Source organism: Culex pipiens, chromosome 2, assembly GCF_016801865.2.
Source record: "Culex pipiens pallens isolate TS chromosome 2, TS_CPP_V2, whole genome shotgun sequence".
NCBI classification, from domain to species: domain Eukaryota; kingdom Metazoa; phylum Arthropoda; class Insecta; order Diptera; family Culicidae; genus Culex; species Culex pipiens.
Genome location: NC_068938.1, coordinates 159,269,234 through 159,290,653, shown reverse-complemented (window position 1 = coordinate 159,290,653; position 21,420 = coordinate 159,269,234). Strand labels below are relative to the sequence as shown.

Below are 21,420 nucleotides of genomic sequence, written 5' to 3'. Positions count from 1 at the left end.
AACGGACGCAAAAAAAATTTGCGACCCAACGAAAAGGCATCGCAAATCGAACTGGCTAGCTGTCATCGGGACAGTCAAAGCCAGCCGCACCTTCACACGCACGCGAAAGGAAGAACGAAAAATAGAGTTATCTACGTGCGTATGTATTGCGTGTACGTACACAAAAAAGATTGAGGTTAAATTTTGTACCGTTCAGCAAAATAAATGGGGTACTAGTGTGCGTGAGAGCGGACTTAGATAACTCTATACACTGCGACGGACGCGAAAAATTTTGCGACCCGACGAAAAGGCATCGCAAATCGAACTGGCTAGCTGTCATCGGGACAGCCAAAGCCAGCCGCACCTTCACACACACACATGCACGCGAAAAAAAAACTAAAAACACACTGCGACGGACGCGAAAAAATTTGCGACCCGACGAAAAGGCATCGCAAATCGAACTCAATTACATCTAATAAAATTACATCTAATAAAAATATAACTCATACAAAGTATCTTCATGTTAATCCTCAAATTATTATTAAAACTCATTTAGATGATTCAACAACGTCTTTCTCAAAAGGTTGATAGTAATTTAAATATTCTTATAATTTCAAATGTGGATCTTTGATTATCAGTTAAATCAAAATCTATGTTTGAAGCTTTTCATGAAGGAATAGGTCTTTTCAGTCCCCCTTCTTTTCAATTTATCCTAAACCTTCCGAAAAAAAAAATAAAAAGCGCACGATTGAGTTCCAATTTAAAAGTACCACACAACTATGTAAAACTTATCAAAATCATCACTTTTTAAACACTTTTTGCCTTCCTCACCTTACTGAGGAAAGGCTATAAAATCACTCGGAAAATGAACTTCTTAATTCGACCTTGTAGACCCACCTTCACGTATACCTATCGACTCAGAATCAAATTCTGAGCAAATGTCTGTGTGTGTGTGTGTGTGTGTGTGTGTGTGTGTGTGTGTAGGGATGTGGGTCTGTGCACCAAAAAATATGCACTCGATTATCTCAGCACTGGCTTAACCGATTTGGACCGTTTTGGTCTTATTCGATTTGTCTTGGGGTCCCATGAGTCCCTATTGAAAATTATGAAGTTTAGTAAAGTACTTCAAAAGTTATGCTAAAAAAACGATTTTGGCGTATGTCCGGAAGATTGTAAAAAGGGTGGTTTTTGCAAGAAACCCTATCATGTTATACATTTTCAGAAAGGTATTTAAAAGACCATTCCAATGAGCCCAAAACATTGAAGATCTGACAACCCTATCAAAAGTTATTAGCACTTAAGTGCTATTTATACACTTTTTGGAGGCCGGATCTCAGATATTTCAACGAAAATGATGTCCGGGTCCATCATGCGACCCATCGTTAGTTAGATAATCGAAAGACCTTTCAAATGGGCCTAAAACATCAAGGATCTGAAAACCCTATCAAAAGTTATTAGCACTTAAGTGTTATTTATAAACTTTTTGGAGGCCGGATCTCAGATATTTTAGTAAAAATGATGTCCGGGTCCATCATGCGACCTGTCGTTAGTTAGATAATCAAAAGACCTTTCAAATGAGCCTAAAACATCAAGGATCTGACAACCCTATCAAAAGTTATTAGCACTTAACTGTTATTTATACACTTTTTGGTGGCCGGATCTCAGATATTTCTGTAAAAATGATGTCCGGGTCCATCATGCGACCTGTCGTTAGTTAGATAATCAAAAGACCTTTCAAATGAGCCTAAAACATCAAGGATCTGATAACCCTATCAAAAGTTATTAGCACTTAACTGTTATTTATACACTTTTTGGTGGCCGGATCTCAAATATTTCAGTAAAAATGATGTCCGGGTCCATCATGCGACCCAACGTTAGTTAGATAATCAAAAGACCTTTCAAATGAAATGCGAACTATCGTTGGATAGGTTTTTTTTATCAGACCTTGCCGATGAGCCAGAAAAATTGAAGGTCTGCGAACCCTATCAAAAGAAATTAGTAATAAAGTTGATTTGTTAAACATGTTAAGGGAATGTTGATATTTTGACTTTATGAATGTGAGGAAGGCACCAACCACCTAAAGGTGGATTAAGTAACGTTTTTTTTGTAAAATTCTGATAATTTGAAAAAATAAATGCAATCTTCTTACGTTTTTACATCATTTTTTTACTGTTATACAACTTTGTGGAATATTGTAAACTTGCAAAGTAACAAAAACATGATTTTTTTTGTTCTAAATGAAAAATGATCCTTTTTTGGTTATTGCAGAGAAAAAACAAAAAAAATACTTAAATAAAAAATGCTCAGCTCATTCCATCTTTTATTTTAAAAAACGGGATTTTCGGACCTTTAAATGGATTAATTCGGATTTTTAATAGATAATAAAAATAAAATTAAAATTGTAATTACTTAATTTTGTGCGCAACCATTTGAAAACAAAAAATCGATCATATGGAATTTTTCCCCTATTTTTTTTTTTTTGTAAAATAGAAATAGAAGCTAGAAACGAATAGCTGAAATGTAGTTAAAACAATTTGGACAAACAGAAAAAGTCCAAACACTATTAAAGCTTTTAAGATCAGAGGATTGAGATTCGTTAAAAAGCTCTATGTGTTTACAAAACCAAGTCAAAACAAGCTTTTCAGCTCAACATCGAAAAAGATCGTACAAAAGCTACGAACGATCGTCATGAGCTTTTTCGGCTTACCGCGATGATCGACGCTTTCCAAGCGAATTTCCCCACAAAACATAAGACAGAAAAAGCTTCTCGATCAAAGCTGCCCAACCACCGCAATGCTTTCACCACAAACCAACCGGTTCGGTGTGGGGTGGCGTGAAGCTTTTTCGACTTACCTGTCGCAGAAGGAGAACCGGTTGCCGCGCACGTTGTCGAAGTGGTTTCGGTCGGCTTCCTCCTCGCAGTAGCTGCAGTTGCAGAACGAGTACTGCGACCCGTACAGGCTGGAGTCGTCGTCCAGATCGGTAAACTGCAGATCGTTGTCGAACGCCTCATCGTAGTTGCTGCGCGGGGCGCCGGAATCTTCCGAGGTGGCCGCTCGGGATCTGGGAGGATGCGGAAATGGTTAAGACATTGATTAGCATATGTTAAAACAAAACAAAATTCCATGAATTTAGTAAGTTAAAGTAGTGAATGAAGGATGACGGATATTGATCTCGTTTCAGACATTGCGGTTGCTGCATTTTCTCGGATCCATTCTCTTTCAGCAATTAAGATATCAATCTCAGGTTATCTACAAGCTATTGAAACCTATTTAGTGAGCTCAATATAGGGTAACCGCTCCGTTCAATATCCCCATTAGGGTGTGCATTACACCCTTTGATACCCTCATTGATACACAGCACAGCCAGCCAGTCGCCCACTGGACCAGAAGAAGAAAGCTTGTTCGATGATGTTGTACTTTGCATAAAACAGCCAGCGATAAATCAAACGAAGCGACGACGTTGGACAAGACCGTCTACCGTGTCTTCTCCAATTGCAAGTGATGCAAAAAAAAAACAAAACTTACGTTGAGCAATGAACCTCTCGGCGGCTTATTTTTTTTCTGCCTCCAAACACTTTTGGTCGCTAATGGAAAGTAATCGCTTTAATCGCACTTGCCGAGCACTCGGTGGAGACTCTTTAGCAGGTATCGAAGATTGTGCTCCACAAAATAGTTATGTTAGTTTGCTTGTTGAACAACACTGGATTAAATAGATCTGTACGCGAGCTGTGGGTGTGCGTTCGATGGGAAAGTTATGTGATCCGTCGAAATGTTGCCGTTTGCATCACTGTCAGGAATGACGTGAAATTACTGATTGTAACAGAGCAATCCATTTTTAAGTTTAAAATTTTGGTTATCTTATTATAATTTTACCTTAAAGCTTATTCAACATCAACTGTTGTTCTAAATTTGTTGTTTGTTGTTATGAGTATTTAATGCATTGTTTAACTGTGTATGGAAAATACAAAAGTGTTTAATTTCGAGCGCATCAACCGGAATTTTAAAGTATTATGACACGAGAAGCTAGCCCTAAAATTTTGAGCTCTTTTGGTTAAGGTTTAGTTGCTCCAGTTTTGATCTGAAGTTAGTATAGAACTTTAATCAATTTACTATGGAGTATTGTAACTTTTTACATCTTCTTAGAGAAAATTTCCCAAAACCCCATCAAATTCCTCAATTCTAAGGTTTCTTATAGACTTTGATTCTAAGAACATCTTTGTGAAAAAAAAGATACAGAATATTGTTTGGAGTCTTTTGGCTTAAAAATTTACCTGTGTCTTTTCGGGATCGATTCCTAAAGCTTTGCGATATTCTACAAAGTTGTTTTCCGAATCAAAATCTATAAGAAATCTCTAAGATGAGAAAATTTTATCGGGATGAGGCAAACATTCTAGAAGAAGAGTTAATAAGTGAAAAATAAATCAATTGATTGAAATTTCATTCTAACTTCAGATCAAAACTGAACCAACTAAACCAAATGAGCTAAAATTTTCAGGATATCTTCTGGGAAAATTCCGGTTGATGCGTCCGAAATTAAACACTTTTGTCTTTTTCATGTATCCGTGAACCACGATTGTCCACGCTACATTTTTTTTTTTTTTGTATGGACAATTGTCCACGAAGGGAGTATTTTGTATTTTTGACAAAGATAATGGCATAGCACTTATTAATGAAAAAATCCTATCTGCACCGGAACCCATGGCAAGTAGGACTTTGGATCAAAAATTACATAACTCAGTTGAACATTGAAGAATTATTCGGTGGCACCTATAAACACGACCGAGCCACGTAGCCTAGTGGTAACGCTCCCGCCTAGTAAGCGGTAGATCGGGGTTCAAATCCCGGCTCGGACCAACACAACTGGTGATCGTTTCTCTTCTGGATTCGATTGCTTAGTAAAGGGAAAGTAGTGTATCGTCACAAACTGTACCTTATCACAACACCTTAGGAAGGCGACCTATGGAATGTTAACATAAACCTTAACATGTTAACATTAAGTTGAGAATGAAATTGCCACTGAATCCGCTTTGTAAATGCCGGCCCCGATACTCTTCAAGGGTGTTCCCCTCAGGAACTGGGAAAGATTTACTTTACTTACCTATAAACACTAGGGTGCCCAGAAAAAATGACCCCCTGCTCCACAAGCGGAAAACGGTTTTTTGTGTTATTTTAAGCATCTGTTTAAATTTTGAGCGAAATTGGTTGAGATTAACCCATTGATACCCGAGCCTAAAGTTGGCGAAAAAAAAATGATTTCCATACAAAAATGACTTTATTAAATCGCTAATAACTTTTCAGGATCAAGTTTTACAGCTTTGGTATGTTCTACAAAGTTGTAGAGCATTAAATTTCTAATGAGAATCTCACTTTTGGGAATATTCGGATGGAAGTAGCGCACAGTGGAGACCAAACCGTAAAAAGTTGGTTTTTCCATACATTTTTTCAATTTTTTCCATACAAACTTCACCTTCGAGTATCAATGGGTAAATGTTGACCGATTTTGCTCATATTTGGCCCAGAGTCCTAAAATAGCTCAAGGAACAATATTCAGCTTGTGGAGCGAGGTTTTGAGAAAAAGTCCCATATTCTGGGCACCCTAATAAACACTTATTTTTAAAGAAAATCTTTATGTGATAAAAAGTATTTGATTTTTTTTAAATATGGTGCTTTTTCCCTACTTCTTAAAAAATCTATCTATCTATTTTTCTATTAAAAAACAGGTTTGGAAATATGATATTTTCAAATAGCTTAAGGCCATCGCAAATATTAAACAAAGTTTATGTCACCCATTCTGCATTTTGAAATCGACCCAACAAATCAAGGGGCAATTCTTTTCAAGAAATTTATATTTTTTTATGGAAAAGAAATCAAATAAACTGAAAACAATTTAAAATCCATTTTCCAGCTCTGAAAATCATATTTAGCACGCTTGATTAAAAGTTGTTGTTGTTGTGCGTTCGTTTATTTGAGGAAACTTTATCCTTTGTATTCATTCATTCATTCATTGCCCTAGATTAAAAGGATTTTTTTTGTATTTGGCTGATTTTTTTTAGGGCTTCCCTGTGACCAAAGAAGACATTTTGTAACTTTTGTCTACCATATAATGTTGGCAGCTGTTCAGACAAAAACAGCATGTATTTTTTTTAATATTTGGTGACTTCAACAAAGCTTATGTTTATAGTAATGATAATTCAGAACTAGTGTTTAATTCATGTTTAGTAAACCAAAAACTGCATTTTTTTTAGAAAGAGAGAATTATGGTCAAACATGGAAATGTTCATGGAAATGTTTTTTTTTTGCTGAAAAATTATATTTAAAATTTACTTTGAAATAATCCAAAAATAATTTTAAAGGTCTAATATGCAATTCAAAAGAATATTACTTCTTTTTTCGATAAAACGTACAGTTTTCAGGTAATAGCCATTTAAGTGTTATTCTCAGGTGGAAAAATATTTTTTGAATTAATCTGTTCATGTGATTCTATCCCATTCCCCAGTATGAATTTTTGTTGTTGTTTTGTTACTTTAGTCCCGCCCGTGTGGATCAATCGGACCGCGCACTGGACTCACAATCCAGAGGCTGACGGTTCGAATCCCGCGGCGGGCGCTCTAAAATTCTTTGTGTAAATATGGGTATTCGGCGCCGTCGCTCCGTGCCATACTTTCATACACTTAGGAGCCCAGGGCGGCGAAGTCCTTGTAGATAAAAAGGAAGACACTAGTGGTTGGTACTAGCAATGGTGGCCGACAGCTATAAAGTCAACTTCGTTTCGTTTTTTTTTTGTTACCAAACGGGACCCGTGGTTTAGTGGTAAGCGTGGTTGCCTCTCATCCAGTCGGCCTTGGTTCGATCCCAGACGGTCCCGGTGGCATTTTTCGAGACGAGATCTGATCACGCCTTCCGTCGGACGTAAATGTTGGCCTCGGTCTAACCTAGAGGTTAGGTCGTTAGCTCAGTCCAGGTGTAGGAGTCGTCTCCCTGGGTCCTGCCTCGGTGGAGTCACTGGTAGACGGTTGGACTCACAATCCAAAAGTCGTCAGTTCGAATCCCGGGGTGGATGGAAGCTAATGTGTAAAAAGAGGTTTGCAATTGCCTCAACAATCAAGCCTTCGGACACTTACTTTTGGGTAGGAATCTCGCAATCGAGAACGCTAAGGCAATGCTGTAGAGCGAATAATTTGATTTGATTTTGAATGACAGAATGGAAAATTCATACCTTTAATATCAGTGCTGAAAAGTTCTAGTAGTAGAATTTTTCATATATTTTTTTATTTGAACGTTGTATTTACTTAACTTATGGATGTTTGACATAAAATGCCATTTCAAAAGCGTTTTTCGGGAATGCAAATAATATTGTAAGCAACTCGTTACAAAACTTGATTTGTTACGACTCGTGCTGAAAAAATCTTCTTTTTGTCACCTGTTGCATAAACAATTATGCTTTCTTTAAAAATAATGAAATTTTGAAACCATCCATCCAGAATGAAAGTGAAGGAGGTTTTACTTCCTAGCAACAAACTTCAACTGAGCTGCTTCTGGAAAGTCAGCAAACAAAAAGTAAATAAAAAATAAGTATATGAGAAATGTGCAAAACCAAACTGTGCTGTGCTTAGATAACATAATAATTAACACACACACCCCGTCCCATCCCTGGAAAGCTCACTGCAAAAGGGCCCAACAGCAACTGCAGCTGATGGATTAGGTGCCAAAGCATTAACACCAGAGGCTGAGCCGGCGGATGTGAAGATTGAGCGGGATAATCTACGGGTATGGCTTAGAGGAAAAGCCCCCAAGTTCCTCACTAGGGGTGCCGCTTTCAAACTGAATTTAGGTTTTTGATTAACCACCAACCGAGAGAGATAGAGAGAAGTAATAAATGGTTATGTCTCCAAGCTAATCACAATCTGCCATGGGTGGCAATAAAATTTCTTTTATTGGAAACGCATTTATGTAACAAATTTATCATCCCTAAGATCACCCGGAGAAGAAAATAACTTTTGATCAACGCGTAAAGCTCAAAAACCCAGGCAATCATGCAAAGTTATAAAATTCGCAAATGCCTTGCGTGAAGGCAGCCAGCTGCAAGCACAAGACCCCTCGTGGAAGTCGAGGGCATCCAAAAGTGGAGGAAAACTTTCGTTTTCAATCTGCGAAGCGAAAAGTTATCTCGGCGCGTGAGTATTCAAATGCCCATCATAGCACGGGCACCGGCACCTCATGTAAAGTGGTTTATCAGAGTGATATCTTGCCCTCGGGGGGGTTGCAACACTGCAATCAGCTGCTACTGGAAGGTGTGATGTAAGGTAGCAGTTTGAACCTAATTTGGCATGAATCGGTGAGGCGAAGTTAGTCTCAGTATCTCTGAAGCATGGTAAAGGGTGAAATATAACAGAGGAAGCAGCTTCCAGTGGGTATCGACATTGTAGCCAAGCACGTAGGGAGATTGAAAATGGAGAAGGTCGATGGTTTGATGAAAAAGAAGTGTTAATAATTGAATTTATGATGGTACCGAAATAAATTAAAATTTTATGAATTTTGAGATTTTTGTCTATTTTTTATTCTTTATCTTTATTCTGACAGTTTTAAAAGAGTCCATAAGGCACACTGTGTGCCTAGTGTAGGACTCCAACACAGTAAATAAAGTTTTTTATTTGATCTACAGGTGGATTTAGCTACGTTTTTCAAATGTTGTTGTTAAAAATTCCTGTCTAGGAGGTACCTTTTTTGGCGAAATTCGCTAAAAAACGTAAAAAAGCATTTTATTTATCATTGAATTTGTTGGGACCTTCAACCTTCCTCTTCGATAGCTAGTAGTGCGAAGGGCCCAGCACGAGTTGATTTATCGTGACCTGCAAGTCTGCCTCGCCAGCCTCGTCCAAGCTATCATCGATGACCTCATACCAGCGGCGACCTTGGGTTTGTGAAGACGGCAAGTCTTCTCCGACGTCCGGAATCCAATCCGAGTTGATTTGTCACCGTTTAAACCAAATAAAACCACCAAGATGTAAGTTAAACGCGACTTACACTACATACGTTTATTCTAAGTCAAAAGTTACAAGTAAAATAACCGAGTACGCGGTCGCACCGCGACCTTCCCCGAAGGGAGCCAATTTGGAATAATCTTGTTTGTGAGATACAATCTAAGCCTGCCCTATCGAGCCAAGAGTGAAGAAGGAGATGTAGAAAGGAATCGAAAATAGCCCAATATCACAAGTAATGACGTCATCACCAAATTGTTCTGGGCAACCCCTAGCAAAACCTAGTTCACACTGTTCTTCTCTCGTAGATGTGCTCGATCAGTACAGACGGTTTGAGATGAGTGCCAGGGTTGTAGTTATGGGCTCTGCCAGTCTCAAACAGAATTGAATTGTTCCATTCTTTTTTATGATCAATGAATATTTTGCAACATCTTCAGCTGAATTGGACTTCAGCAAAATTCAAATATTTTTTCCAGAAAGATTAAAAAAATGTACAAACATTTACAAAGGTTTTCAGTGCAACGTTTTTTTCGAAAGAGCTAAAATCGAAAAATTGTTTTTGCTGATCAATGTTTCAACAAGATAAAGTTTCAAAGAAGTTTTTTTTCATTCAGATCTTTAAGGTCGTTTTTTTCAAGACGTCTTCGATTAAAAACGAGAGCTGAATGAGAAACAATTAGAAACCTTTTTTTCATATGGCTAAACAAAATACGTTTGCCAACGAGTTATACATGTTTGATGAAATTATGAATTAAAAAATCTAAATTCAAGCAAAACAAAATTTTTGAGTTATGATATTATGACAAAAAATCGTTTATATTTTAACAGTGCCCATGGTGGCCAACACCCTTAAAATTTAATTTCTTAAAATTTCTTTTAAAAAAACCTAAATATTCGTCTAGAAAACATTGAAGATTGTTTTTTTTTTGTTCCTGTTCACTGTTATATGAAGAAACAATGAAATTGATGTTTTTTTAAAGGTCGCCCAAACAGGAATCAATTTTGAAATCTCTGAAATCTAAAAAAATAGTTCGTGAAATTTTAAAATATAAAAATCAAGCCTAATTGTCCCAAATAAGTGATTGGTACTCTTTCTAGAGTTACTTTAATTCTAATATTTCAAAAATATTGTATTGGAAAACGGTAGAAAATTTCAAAAAAGTTTAACATTTTAACATTTGAGATCGATGCAATACAGGCTTATAAAATGACATTGAGAAAAACTTTTATTTATTGGTGTGCTTTTTACCACAACATATTTTTTTAAAAATCTAGAGTTTTTTTTGAAAAGGTCCTATAAACTATTGTCTTTCATATGTTTATAGGACCTATTCAAAAAAAACTCTAGAAATGTACAATTTTGGAAAAAAAATCACGAAAAAATGCCTATAACTTTAAAACCATGAACATTTCCAAAAATTGTGTTAAGAAAATATCTATTGCAAAATTGGTTTTGATCAATACATGATTTTTGAAATTTGATTTTTTGGTAAAGAGTGAAGAAGGCTCAAACCATATAGGTGGATTAATAGTAGTTTATGCAACAAGTTGCAAAAAGAGGATTTTTTCAGCACGAGTCGCACATTTATTCAACGAGGTTCACCGAGTTGGATAAATACGACGAGTGCTGAAAAAATCAAGTTTTGCAACGAGTTCCATACAACATTTTTTGCAATTCCGAAAAACACCCATTGAGTGAAGTTTTAAGTAAAATTTTCACGTATTTTGTCAATAAATCGTTTATATAAAAAATGTTGAAAAGTGTTACTTTTCGAAACAAGTGCTGAAAAGTTCAATTTTTCAGCACCCATTTCAGTGCTGAAAAGTAGAACTTTTCAGCATTTATTATTAGAATCGAATAACAACACTTTTCAAAATAAATGCTGAAAAGTTCTACTTTTCAGCACTGAAATGGGTGCTGAAAAGTTGAACTTTTCAGATTTTGTTTCGAAAAGTAACACTTTTCAATTTTTTTTTATTTAAACGATTTATTGACAAAATACATGAAAATTTGAATTCAAATTTCACTCAATGGGTGTTTTTCGGAATTGCAGAAAAATGTTGTATGGAACTCGTTGCAAAACTTGATTTTTTCAGCACTTTTCGTATTTATCCAAATCGGTGAACCTCGTTGGATAAATGTACGACTCGTGCTGAAAAAATCCTTTTTTTGCAACTAGTTGCATAAACTACTATTTTTCTTCTGGAAAGTACTTATCATAACCTGCTATCAGAAATTCCATTCTAAAGATACAGATTTTCAAAAATTATCATGCTCATGTTGTATGACCAGCCCGCCAAATTGTATGGAAAAACAAATGATGCAAAGTGGCTTTGTTGTAATAGAGAATGCATGGACATAGTTTCGTCCCATTAAAAAAAAATACAAAATTAATAGTTGAGCAATTCTCTACCAAAACCGGAAATTGATTTTATTTGTATTTTTTTATTAGGCTCAAACTTTGTGGGGGCCTTCCCTATGACCAAATAAGCTATTTTGTGTCATTGGTTCACCCATACAAGTCTCCATACAATTTTGGCTGCTGTCCATACAAAAATGGTATGTAAATATTCAAACAGCTGTAACTTTCGAGTGAATTTTCTGATCAATTTGGTGTCTTGGGCAAAGTTGTAAGTATTGTTGAGGACTACTGAGAAAAAAATAGGTACACGGAAAAAAATATTGCAGATTTTTTAATCAACTTTTTTTTTCACTAAAACTCAATTTCCCAAAATACGTATTTTTTGATTTTCGAGATTTTTTTATATGTTATAGGGGACAAAAATCCGCAACTGCCGATTTATGAATTTTTGAAAAAATAGTGATTTTGGGAAAAAATCGAAATTTCATGCAAAAACAAATTTGAAGTTATTTTTTAATGCAAAATTGAATTTGCAATCGAAAACCACTTTACAGATTTTTTGATAAAGGGATCCGTTTTCAAGATATAGCCGCCGAATGTTTGATTTTAGCGAAAAATTTGCAGTATTTCGATTTTTAAAAATAGTGACCATGAGTGACCATTTCTAAAAATATGTTATTCAAAAAGATCAGAAAATTTGCTATAAAATTGTCTAAGAGACATTGAAGATTGGACCTCGGGTTGCTGAGATAGAACCGCTTTAAGAAGAAGTAACACGAGAATTGAAGTTTTCTAAGTCTCCCCAAAACAACCCACCATTTTCTAATATCGATATCTCAGCAACTAATGGTCCGATTTTCAATGTTAAAACATGAAACATTCGTGAAATTTTCCGATCTTTTCGAAAAAAATATTTTGAAAATTTTTAAATCAAAACTAACATTTTGAAAGGGCCATACATTGAATATAACGCCCATTTTATTGGCTTCTTTTGGTCACGGGCTAAAACAAAACACGGCAAAAAAGTTAACCAATAATTAAAATTAAAAAAATCAAATAAATTGATGAAAATCTAATTAATTTTGAAGCAACATGTTTTTCATTGTTTGAGATATGTTTAGACAAGCAATAACTGTCATAATATCATAAACATTTTGGGATACCTTTTCCTACAAAACTTTGAAAATAATTAGTTTTCAAAAATACAATTCTAAAGATGTAAACGAAGTAAAAAGGTTGAAAAATCAACAACAGTAGGTCAAATCAACGTTTTTTTTTTTAACACTGAAACCAAACAGGAAACAAGTGTAAAGCAATGCATTAGCCACTCCCTAACAAGCACCTCATAAAGCAATGTCATTTTTCACTTTTCCTGATCCGACCAGCTAATCTACCGGGGACCATTTATCCACTCAATTGCATTCCATTCGGTAAGTACGACTACCAACTGCCGGGGCACCATCCTCACCCCGGGGTTCCAATTTCCTCCACCCAAACTGTGGGGAGGGTACCGTTTGTCGCGGCGGGGATCAGATTTATGATGCAGTAGTCGCGGTGTTTGGTCGTCGCGGAAAAAAGCCTCCAGATCAGTGTTTCTCAACCTTTATCGTTCCATTCCCCCCTTGACTAATTTTCAAGAGCTTCATTCCCCCCCCCTCCTCCCCTCCCTGATTTTGAACTTTTTTGATAAAACAAATTAAATTTCCATACCAAGAATAAACAAATCATTAAAAATTTGAAATTTCTAATGTCTTAGAGAATTTCATACACAAATTAATTGTTTATTTTGAGTAACCTATTCATTTATAAAAAGAATGATTCCAGTTTGTAAGAATGCTAAAACAAGCATTACTTCTAACATCTGATATTCAATACTTACACAAGTTCTTAATGTTCGATTCCATAAGAAGCGATTTTTTTTTAAATAATCTTTTTCAAAAATCCCTAAGAACATCTCGTGTTTTTTCGAAATTAAAAATAACGAGAATTTTTTTAAGCAAGTCTTTTTTAATATTTCAAGAGCCACTCATGTATGGAACCATGTTATAACCTACATAAAAGAAAGAGATTCCTTAAAAAAATAAAACTTATTAATCAATTTTGAAAAAATGCCGTAAACTCAACTAAAACTTGTTAGAAACAGTGAAAATATACGAAAATAATTTTAATAACCCTATCGATGAAATTTATTTATTAACATGAAATTCACACTGAAAGCATCAGAAAAAGAGTTTTTTTGCATACAAGTTTAAATAAATTCGATTTATTATACATCCTCATTCCCCCCCCAAAAATGGTCAAATTCCCCCTCAGGGGGGAATTCCTCACCGGTTGAGAAACACTGCTCCAGATGAAAGCAAAAGCAATTGCAGCTCTAGCAGAAACCCGACCCGATGGACCGGTGGCGTGAAGTCGCCATCGCAGTCATATGTTTTAAATAAGTGCTGGCTCAGCATAAAAAAAGAAGTCAGTTTCAGAGCTTTCGTTTTCAACCAGTTAAGTTCGAGTAACTAGCTTCATAGTTTAGACGTTCTCTGGGATCTAAAAAAAATGTTTGTTTTTTTCACTAAAAGTAGGATTGAAATTTATCTAATCCCAATCCAATTTCAAATACACCCTATTCCACGGTAGTCCATATAGAAAAAAAAACCTATGTGGTTTCATCAAACATCGCCATCTCTATTCGTTTTCACTTTTCTTCAGTAGCAATTTCCTGGTGCACTAGAGAGGGCAGTTTTGTAAGAAAACTAATGATTTATTTTACTTTATCTGGCCGGTGTGGTCAATTCATCTTTCAGCAGTGGGACGGCAGCAGCTTATTGTGTGGCAAATTGTGACATCGCGGAAATCGTTAGATGTGACATGACAGCAATATAATTGAAATTGGATGTCGTAATTTTCCCGGTTGTAATATTTTTGTTAAACAATAAACAGTCAATATTTTGTTTTTTGTTCATGACAAACATGTTTTTTGTTCCAGCCAGAAAGTTGGCTGACGCCGATGGCAAGTCATAAACCAAACTGTATTTATTGAAATACAGTTAGTCCACCCGAAACCAAAACTTTAATTCTGCATGGCGTGCAGCATACAAGATACCAGGGTGATCCTGCCCCTCGCGGCCAAATGTTGCTCCATGAAGGAAACTACAAAAAACAACGGAAAAAATGATCATTCCACGTGCACGTATAATTTACTTCGCACAATAATATCGCATGCATCATGCAAGCAGAAATAAAACGCCCCAAAAAGGAAAGCAATTAACACGAGATTGACCAACCTTTTCACTTGCTTGCTTTAACTTCTTTAGGCTCAGTGTCTTGCGAACCTTCGAGGTGAACGGACACTAGAGCTGCGGTATTTTTTACTACCTAAGCTCAGAGTTATTTCAAAAAAAATTCACAGTCTTTTTAAAGACTACCTGAGTTATTTTCCCAAATTCTAAACAGTCTTTTCAAGACTAACCCCACCTGAAATTTTGTTGAATTTAACAAACGAAGCCATCTTTTTAAGAGAACTTTGCTTGCAAAATGCGTCAAAACAAAGGTAAACGCAAATCTTCTGAAGATTTGGTCGTTACGTCGGTGAAGCGTTTGAACGCTAAACCGGCTAACGGAAACAGAAAAAGAAAACAGCCTCTTCTGAGGTCTGATTCTGATTCTGAAAGTGAGGTCAATCCTCCAATTCCATTGGCAAACAGTTTCGGTGTTTTATCCGAAACTGTTGACAAGGATCCTTCTCCTCGTACTGAGCCTCCTGCCGTCGAGAAACGAGTAAAGGCTCCGCCAATTGTAGTGACTTCCGTCTCCGATTTGGCCAGCTTTAGAACGCAACTGAAGAATTGCAAGGAAACTTGCAATTTGAAGGTTTCGTTCCAGCTTGGTCGAAGAGGAGAATGTCGCTTGTTGACGGAATCTTTACAAGATCACCAAACTTTTGTTGGTTATTTGAAAAACCACAAACACAATTTCTACACGTATGAGACCAAGAATGCTCGTCCATTCAAGGCGGTCCTGAAAGGTCTCTCCAACGACTTGTCGGTGGATGAGATCAAAAACGAACTTAAGGTGTTACTTGGCTTTGCCCCATCCCAAGTAATACCAATGAAGAAAAAATCAAACGGGAATATTTCTCGCTTTGGTTTGACTTCACAATTTTATCTGATTCATTTCAACAGAAATGAAATCAACAATTTGAAACTTTTGGACAAAGTTCAGTTTTTGTTCCATGTACGGGTAAAGTGGGAGCATTTTAAGAAACATGGCGGTAATGGCCAGAATCTGACCCAGTGCCGGCGTTGCCAGGCATTCGGTCACGGTACTGATCATTGCGCCATGGTTCCAAAATGCATGGTTTGCGGGGATTCTTCTCACGACAAGGACAATTGTCCCGTGAAAGAAGTCACCCAATTTAAATGTGCAAATTGTGGTGGAAATCACAAATCAAATTTCTGGGATTGCCCCATCAGAAAAAAGGTTTTGGATTCTCGTGCTAAGCATCAGCCGAAATCCAAACCGAAATTTTCTCAAAGTCAGGTTGTACCTGCATCTTTAAATCAAACGTTCGTGCTGTCTCACTCGAACAATGCTAGAAATACCCCTACCGTGGAAAAGTTAGGTAACACTAATGGTATTTCTTATGCCAACGTCGTTTCGGGTTCGGGTTCATCCACGAATTTTAAATCCTCTACCAATTTTCAAATTGGGCAGGTACCTCAAATTTCATTTGAAAATTTTTCTGCTGGCAACGCTTTGGGATCTTCTGATCTCGGCGATGTTACGTTTGAAAAAATGACTTTTTTGCAAAACTCACTGTTTGGTTTGATTCAAACAATGAGTAATGCTACATCCATGATGGAAGCTATCCAGATTGGATTAAAATTTGCGAATGATGTTGTTCTTACCCTGAAGTTTAATCATGGATCTAAGTAATTCCATCAATATTATGAATTTTAATGCTCGCTCTTTAAAAGCGAAAGAAAATGAATTTTTCAACTTTTTACGAGTTCATAACGTGCATGTTGCTGTTATAACCGAAACATTTTTAAAAACTGGCACTTATTTGAAAAGTGATCCAGATTATAAAGTTATAACCAATAACAGAATGAATCGAAATGGCGGTGGAGTTGCAATAGTTATCCACCGTAGTATGACTTATAGCACTTTACGTGACTTTAAGTTAAAAGTTATTGAAAGTTTGGGCATTGAACTTGAAACTTCTTTTGGGAAAATTATGATTGCAGCTGCATATTTGCCTTTCCAATGCACTGGGGAAAATAAAAATTATTTCAAAGGGGATTTGAATAAACTTACTCGGCATAGATCTCGATTTTTGATCATCGGTGATTTTAATGCCAAACACCAATCTTGGAATAATTCAAAAGTAAATTCCAATGGTAAAATTCTATTCAGAGATTGCACTTCTGGTCTTTATTCGGTTTTATACCCGAATGGGCCAACTTGCTTTTCTTCTGTTAGAAATCCATCAACAATTGATTTGGTTTTGACAAATCAAAGTCAGTATTGTGGTCCTTTAGTGACTCATGCTGATTTTGATTCTGATCACCTTCCAGTAACTTTTTCACTTTCTCATGAAGCAGTTACCAGACCCAATAGTTCTGTGTTTAATTACCACAAAGCTAATTGGGACAGGTATCAGCATCATATTGAGAACAATTTAAATCATGATTTTGTTTTAGAAACCAAAGCTGATATTGATTCAGCCTTGGAATCTTTAACTAATGCAATTTTGGATGCTAGGAATATTGCTATTCCTAAAGTCCAAGTCAAATTTGATTCTCCCATTATTGATGACGATCTTCAGCTTCTGATTCGTCTGAAAAATGTTCGCCGAAGACAGTATCAACGTTCTCGTGATCCTGCACTGAAGCGAATTCAAAAAGATTTGCAAAAGGTTATTGACCACAGATTCACTCTCCTGCGAAATGAAAAGTTTGCAAGAGATGTCGAACAAATTAAACCTTATTCCAAACCTTTTTGGAAACTTTCAAAGGTTCTTAAGAAACCTCAAAAACCAATCCCTTCTTTAAAAGATGGTGATAATATTTTATTAACTAATGTGGAGAAAGCTCAAAAACTTGCTCAGCAGTTTGAGAGTGCTCATAATTTCAACTTAAATGTTTTGAGTCCTATTGAAGATCAAATTTCAATAGAATTTCAGAATATTGTTGAACAACAGTTTTCATCAGATGATGTTTTTAATACGGATCTGAATGAAATAAAATCTATTATCAAAAAATTTAAAAATATGAAAGCCCCTGGTGAGGATGGCATTTTTTACATTTTAATTAAAAAATTACCTGAAGCAACTTTAAGTGGCTTGGTCAAAATTTGCAACAAATGTTTTGATTTGGCATATTTTCCTAGTAGTTGGAAAAATGCTAAAGTAGTTCCGATTTTGAAACCGGATAAAAATCCTGCTGAAGCCTCAAGCTATCGGCCCATTAGTTTGCTTTCATCTATTAGTAAATTATTCGAAAGAATAATTCTTAATAGAATGATGACGCACATTAATGAAAATTCAATTTTCGCTGATGAGCAGTTTGGATTTCGCCTTGGGCATTCAACTACTCATCAGTTGTTGAGAGTTTCAAATTTAATTCGAAGCAACAAATCTGAGGGCTATTCTACTGGCGCTGCTCTTCTAGACATAGAAAAAGCATTTGACAGTGTTTGGCATAAAGGTTTGATTGCGAAATTGAAAAGGTTTAATTTTCCGATTTATATCGTGAAAATTATCCAAAATTATTTGACGGATCGTACTCTGCAGGTATGTTATCAGAACAGCAAATCTGATCAACTACCTGTACGTGCTGGCGTCCCTCAAGGAAGCATTTTGGGTCCAATTTTACACAATATTTTTACTTCTGACTTGCCTGATTTGCCCCCAGGCTGTCAGAAATCACTTTTTGCTGATGATACAAGCATCTCCGCCAAAGGTAGAAGCCTTCGTGTCATCACAAGAAGATTACAAAAAAGCTTGGATATTTTCAATTCTTATTTGAAAGAATGGAAAATTACTCCAAATGCTGCAAAAACTCAACTTATTATTTTCCCTCACAAACCAAGGGCTGATTTTCTTAAACCAAAAAGTCATCACATTATAAAGATGAATGAGGTAAATTTAAAGTGGGAGGATCAAGTGAAATATCTTGGACTTGCTTTTGACAAAAACCTTACTTACAAGGATCACATTGAAAGTATCCAGGTTAAATGTAACAAATATATTAAATGTTTGTATCCACTTATAAACAGGAATTCTAGACTTTGTCTCAAGAATAAACTGTTAATTTATAAACAAATTTTTAGACCTGCCATGCTTTATGCTGTGCCGATCTGGACAAGCTGTTGCTTAACCAGGAAGAAAAAACTTCAGAGGATTCAGAACAAAATTCTGAAAATGATTCTGAAACTTCCTCCCTGGTTCAGCACCAGTGAACTTCATCAATTAGCCGAAGTTGACACTTTGGATGTTATGTCCAATAAGATAATTGATGCATTTCGACAAAAATCATTGCAGTCTTCAGCTGCATTGATCCGCTCTTTATATAGTTTATAAGTTAGTTTTAAGGTATCCCTTTTCCCTTTTGTACATGTAGGACCTCCTACATTTGAAATCACTGAATAGCGAAAGCTACAATATTTTTTATGAATAAATGAAAGTTGCTAGTATTTAAAATTGAGGTGAAAAGTCATCGATTGTGATTGGACACTCAATAATATTTTAACTGAATGAATGTACATGGAAGAGAAAATCAAAATAAATATAAATTAAAAAAAAAAAAAAAAAAACTTCTTTAGGCTCGGTCTTGGAGCCTTTTCGTTTGGTGAATGTTTACTAATCGGATTAAGCCGTAGGAATTCTCCCCAGTTCGACAGATTGACTCAACTCGGGAGTCTCGTAATTTTGATTTAAAAAAAAAAGTTTGAATTGCTATTACAGTTAACCGTATTTAGAGAATTTGGTTAAAAAGAATTGAGTATCAAATTGTAACTATAAACGTGCAAAACGTGCACTATTCCATTATTCACTAAAAATAAGGTTGCATGTAGGTTACACAATCACAAGTTTGTTTGTTCGCCAAATCAAATCGACCTTATTGTCAGTGACATTGATATGGACAGTTATTTGCATCACAATAAGTCAGCACGTTCTTGTCAAATGCAACCAATGCACCTTGCACACTCAACTCGTTCGGTATACGTGTGTTATTGAAACTAAGCAGATAGTGGAATTTAACTGTGATTCTTTTAGATATGGTTTATAACAGGGGTGACCAAAGTATGGCCCGCGGGCCAAACGTGGCCCGTGAGGTGAATTTTTGTGGCCAGCGAACCCATATTGAATGATCATGTAAAATGGCCCATTGACCAATTGTAAAGTGATTTTAAACTTTTTCAAAATTGACGTTTATTTTAAACTAATCTTTTTTTATTTTTTGTCAAAAAAAAACTTATGATTTATTAATGTTTTGATCCCCATTTTAGGAGACAAATATTCTGATCAAAAATCTTTACAATTAAAAAACTTCACACGTTTCATTGTGAGTGAACTAGTAGATATTGTCAAAACTTTCTTCAAACATGTTTGGAATTATTTAGAAATCTGCAATAATTGCAAAAATATAAGTAATCTTTATTAATTCGAAAGTCATAATGACCCTTTTATGAACTGACCCTCAATCTTATTTAGAAACCTTCCCTCGGAATTAGAACTCATGATAGTTGAATAACGAATTTGATTAACTACCATCTGATTCAGGCAGACAAAATGTTGAAATTGGAGGAGTAAGTTGCAAATATTTTACAAAGGTTTTGTGGACAAACCCCCCCCCCCCCCATTATTAAAAATTTGCTCGAATAATCATGAGCAAAATATTTTTTTCAAAAACTTCAAAATATTAATGGAAATTTAAAGACAATCAACTTTATTAATATAATTACATTTTACATTTTTTGAAAATAATGACTGCAATTCAACTTCACACCTAAAACATTTCCTGAAATTTGTTTCATTAAAATGTTAAAATTCTGGCTCTCAACGATTTTACATAAGTCACACTTAATTTAAAGATAAAATTTCGCCGTTACATAAATTGTTCAGATTACATGTCACCAAATACGAAATATTGAAAAACTTTAAAATTTTATTGAAAACACAAGTACATTCAGCAAAAAACATTTCCAAATACAAAAAAAAAAACAATAAAATCAACAATACCAAAGAAAAATGTGATTTCTATCATTTTTAATTAACGAAAATGTTTAAAAAATTAACGGAAATTAAAAAATCTAAACTGATAGATATATTTTGTTGTCGTTTAAATCAAAATAACCCATTTTGTAATTTTGGCCCGCAAGCTCAATTGAGTTTCAAATTTGGCCCGGCCTCCAAAAACTTTGAGCACCCCTGGTTTAAAAGTTCAAATGAAGTATAAATGTTATTTCCAAATATGGGTTCAAAAAGCTTGAAATATACTTGCAAATGGTTTTAAAACTAATTAACACTGGAACGCCCAACGCATGTCCAACTTACACGGACGCCCAAGCCTCCCAAAAAAGTTGGAACGGTAACTTCAACTCGCTGGTTCTCGGGCATAACTCAACCAATCGGGACGATTCTTGTTTCCAGTAATTTGTAAGAATGTCTAGATGATCCTAGAACTTTGCAGAACTTAATTTGATCAAATCTGTAATTTCTGCGACCGAAAACATCGTTCCACCTTTTTTCAAAATGACTGCCTCCGCGGAATTTTTGGCGAATTTTTTTTTGTACGCGAAAAAAAAAGTTGGAACGATGTTTTTAGTCGCAAAAATTACAGATTTGATCAAATTAAGTTCAGCAAAGTTCTAGAATCATCTAGACATCCTAACAAATCACTGGAAAGAAGAATGATCTTGATTGGTTGAGTTATGCCCGAGATCCATTGAGTTGAAGTTACCGTTCCAACTTTTTTGGAGCCTTGGGCGTTGGAATGTTAAGAGGTGTAGTGGGTCGACACATGCAACGTATCATTTAACGCTGACTCAAATTACAACACTTGAGTCAGTAACAAATTATTTATGTTCTACTTTTTGGGC

The 21,420-nt window shown here is 35.6% G+C and overlaps 1 protein-coding gene across 1 annotated transcript in view; it reads right to left on the bottom strand.

The window, feature by feature from the left end:
* Nucleotides 1–21,420, bottom strand: part of LOC120421681 (uncharacterized) — a 213,003-nt gene that overhangs the window by 161,328 nt on the left and 30,255 nt on the right. Inside the window, exon 3 of the mRNA XM_039584911.2 lies at nt 2,833–3,042. Within this exon, the coding sequence (XP_039440845.1) occupies nt 2,833–3,042 (210 nt within the window). The remainder of the gene's footprint in view (nt 1–2,832; nt 3,043–21,420) is intronic.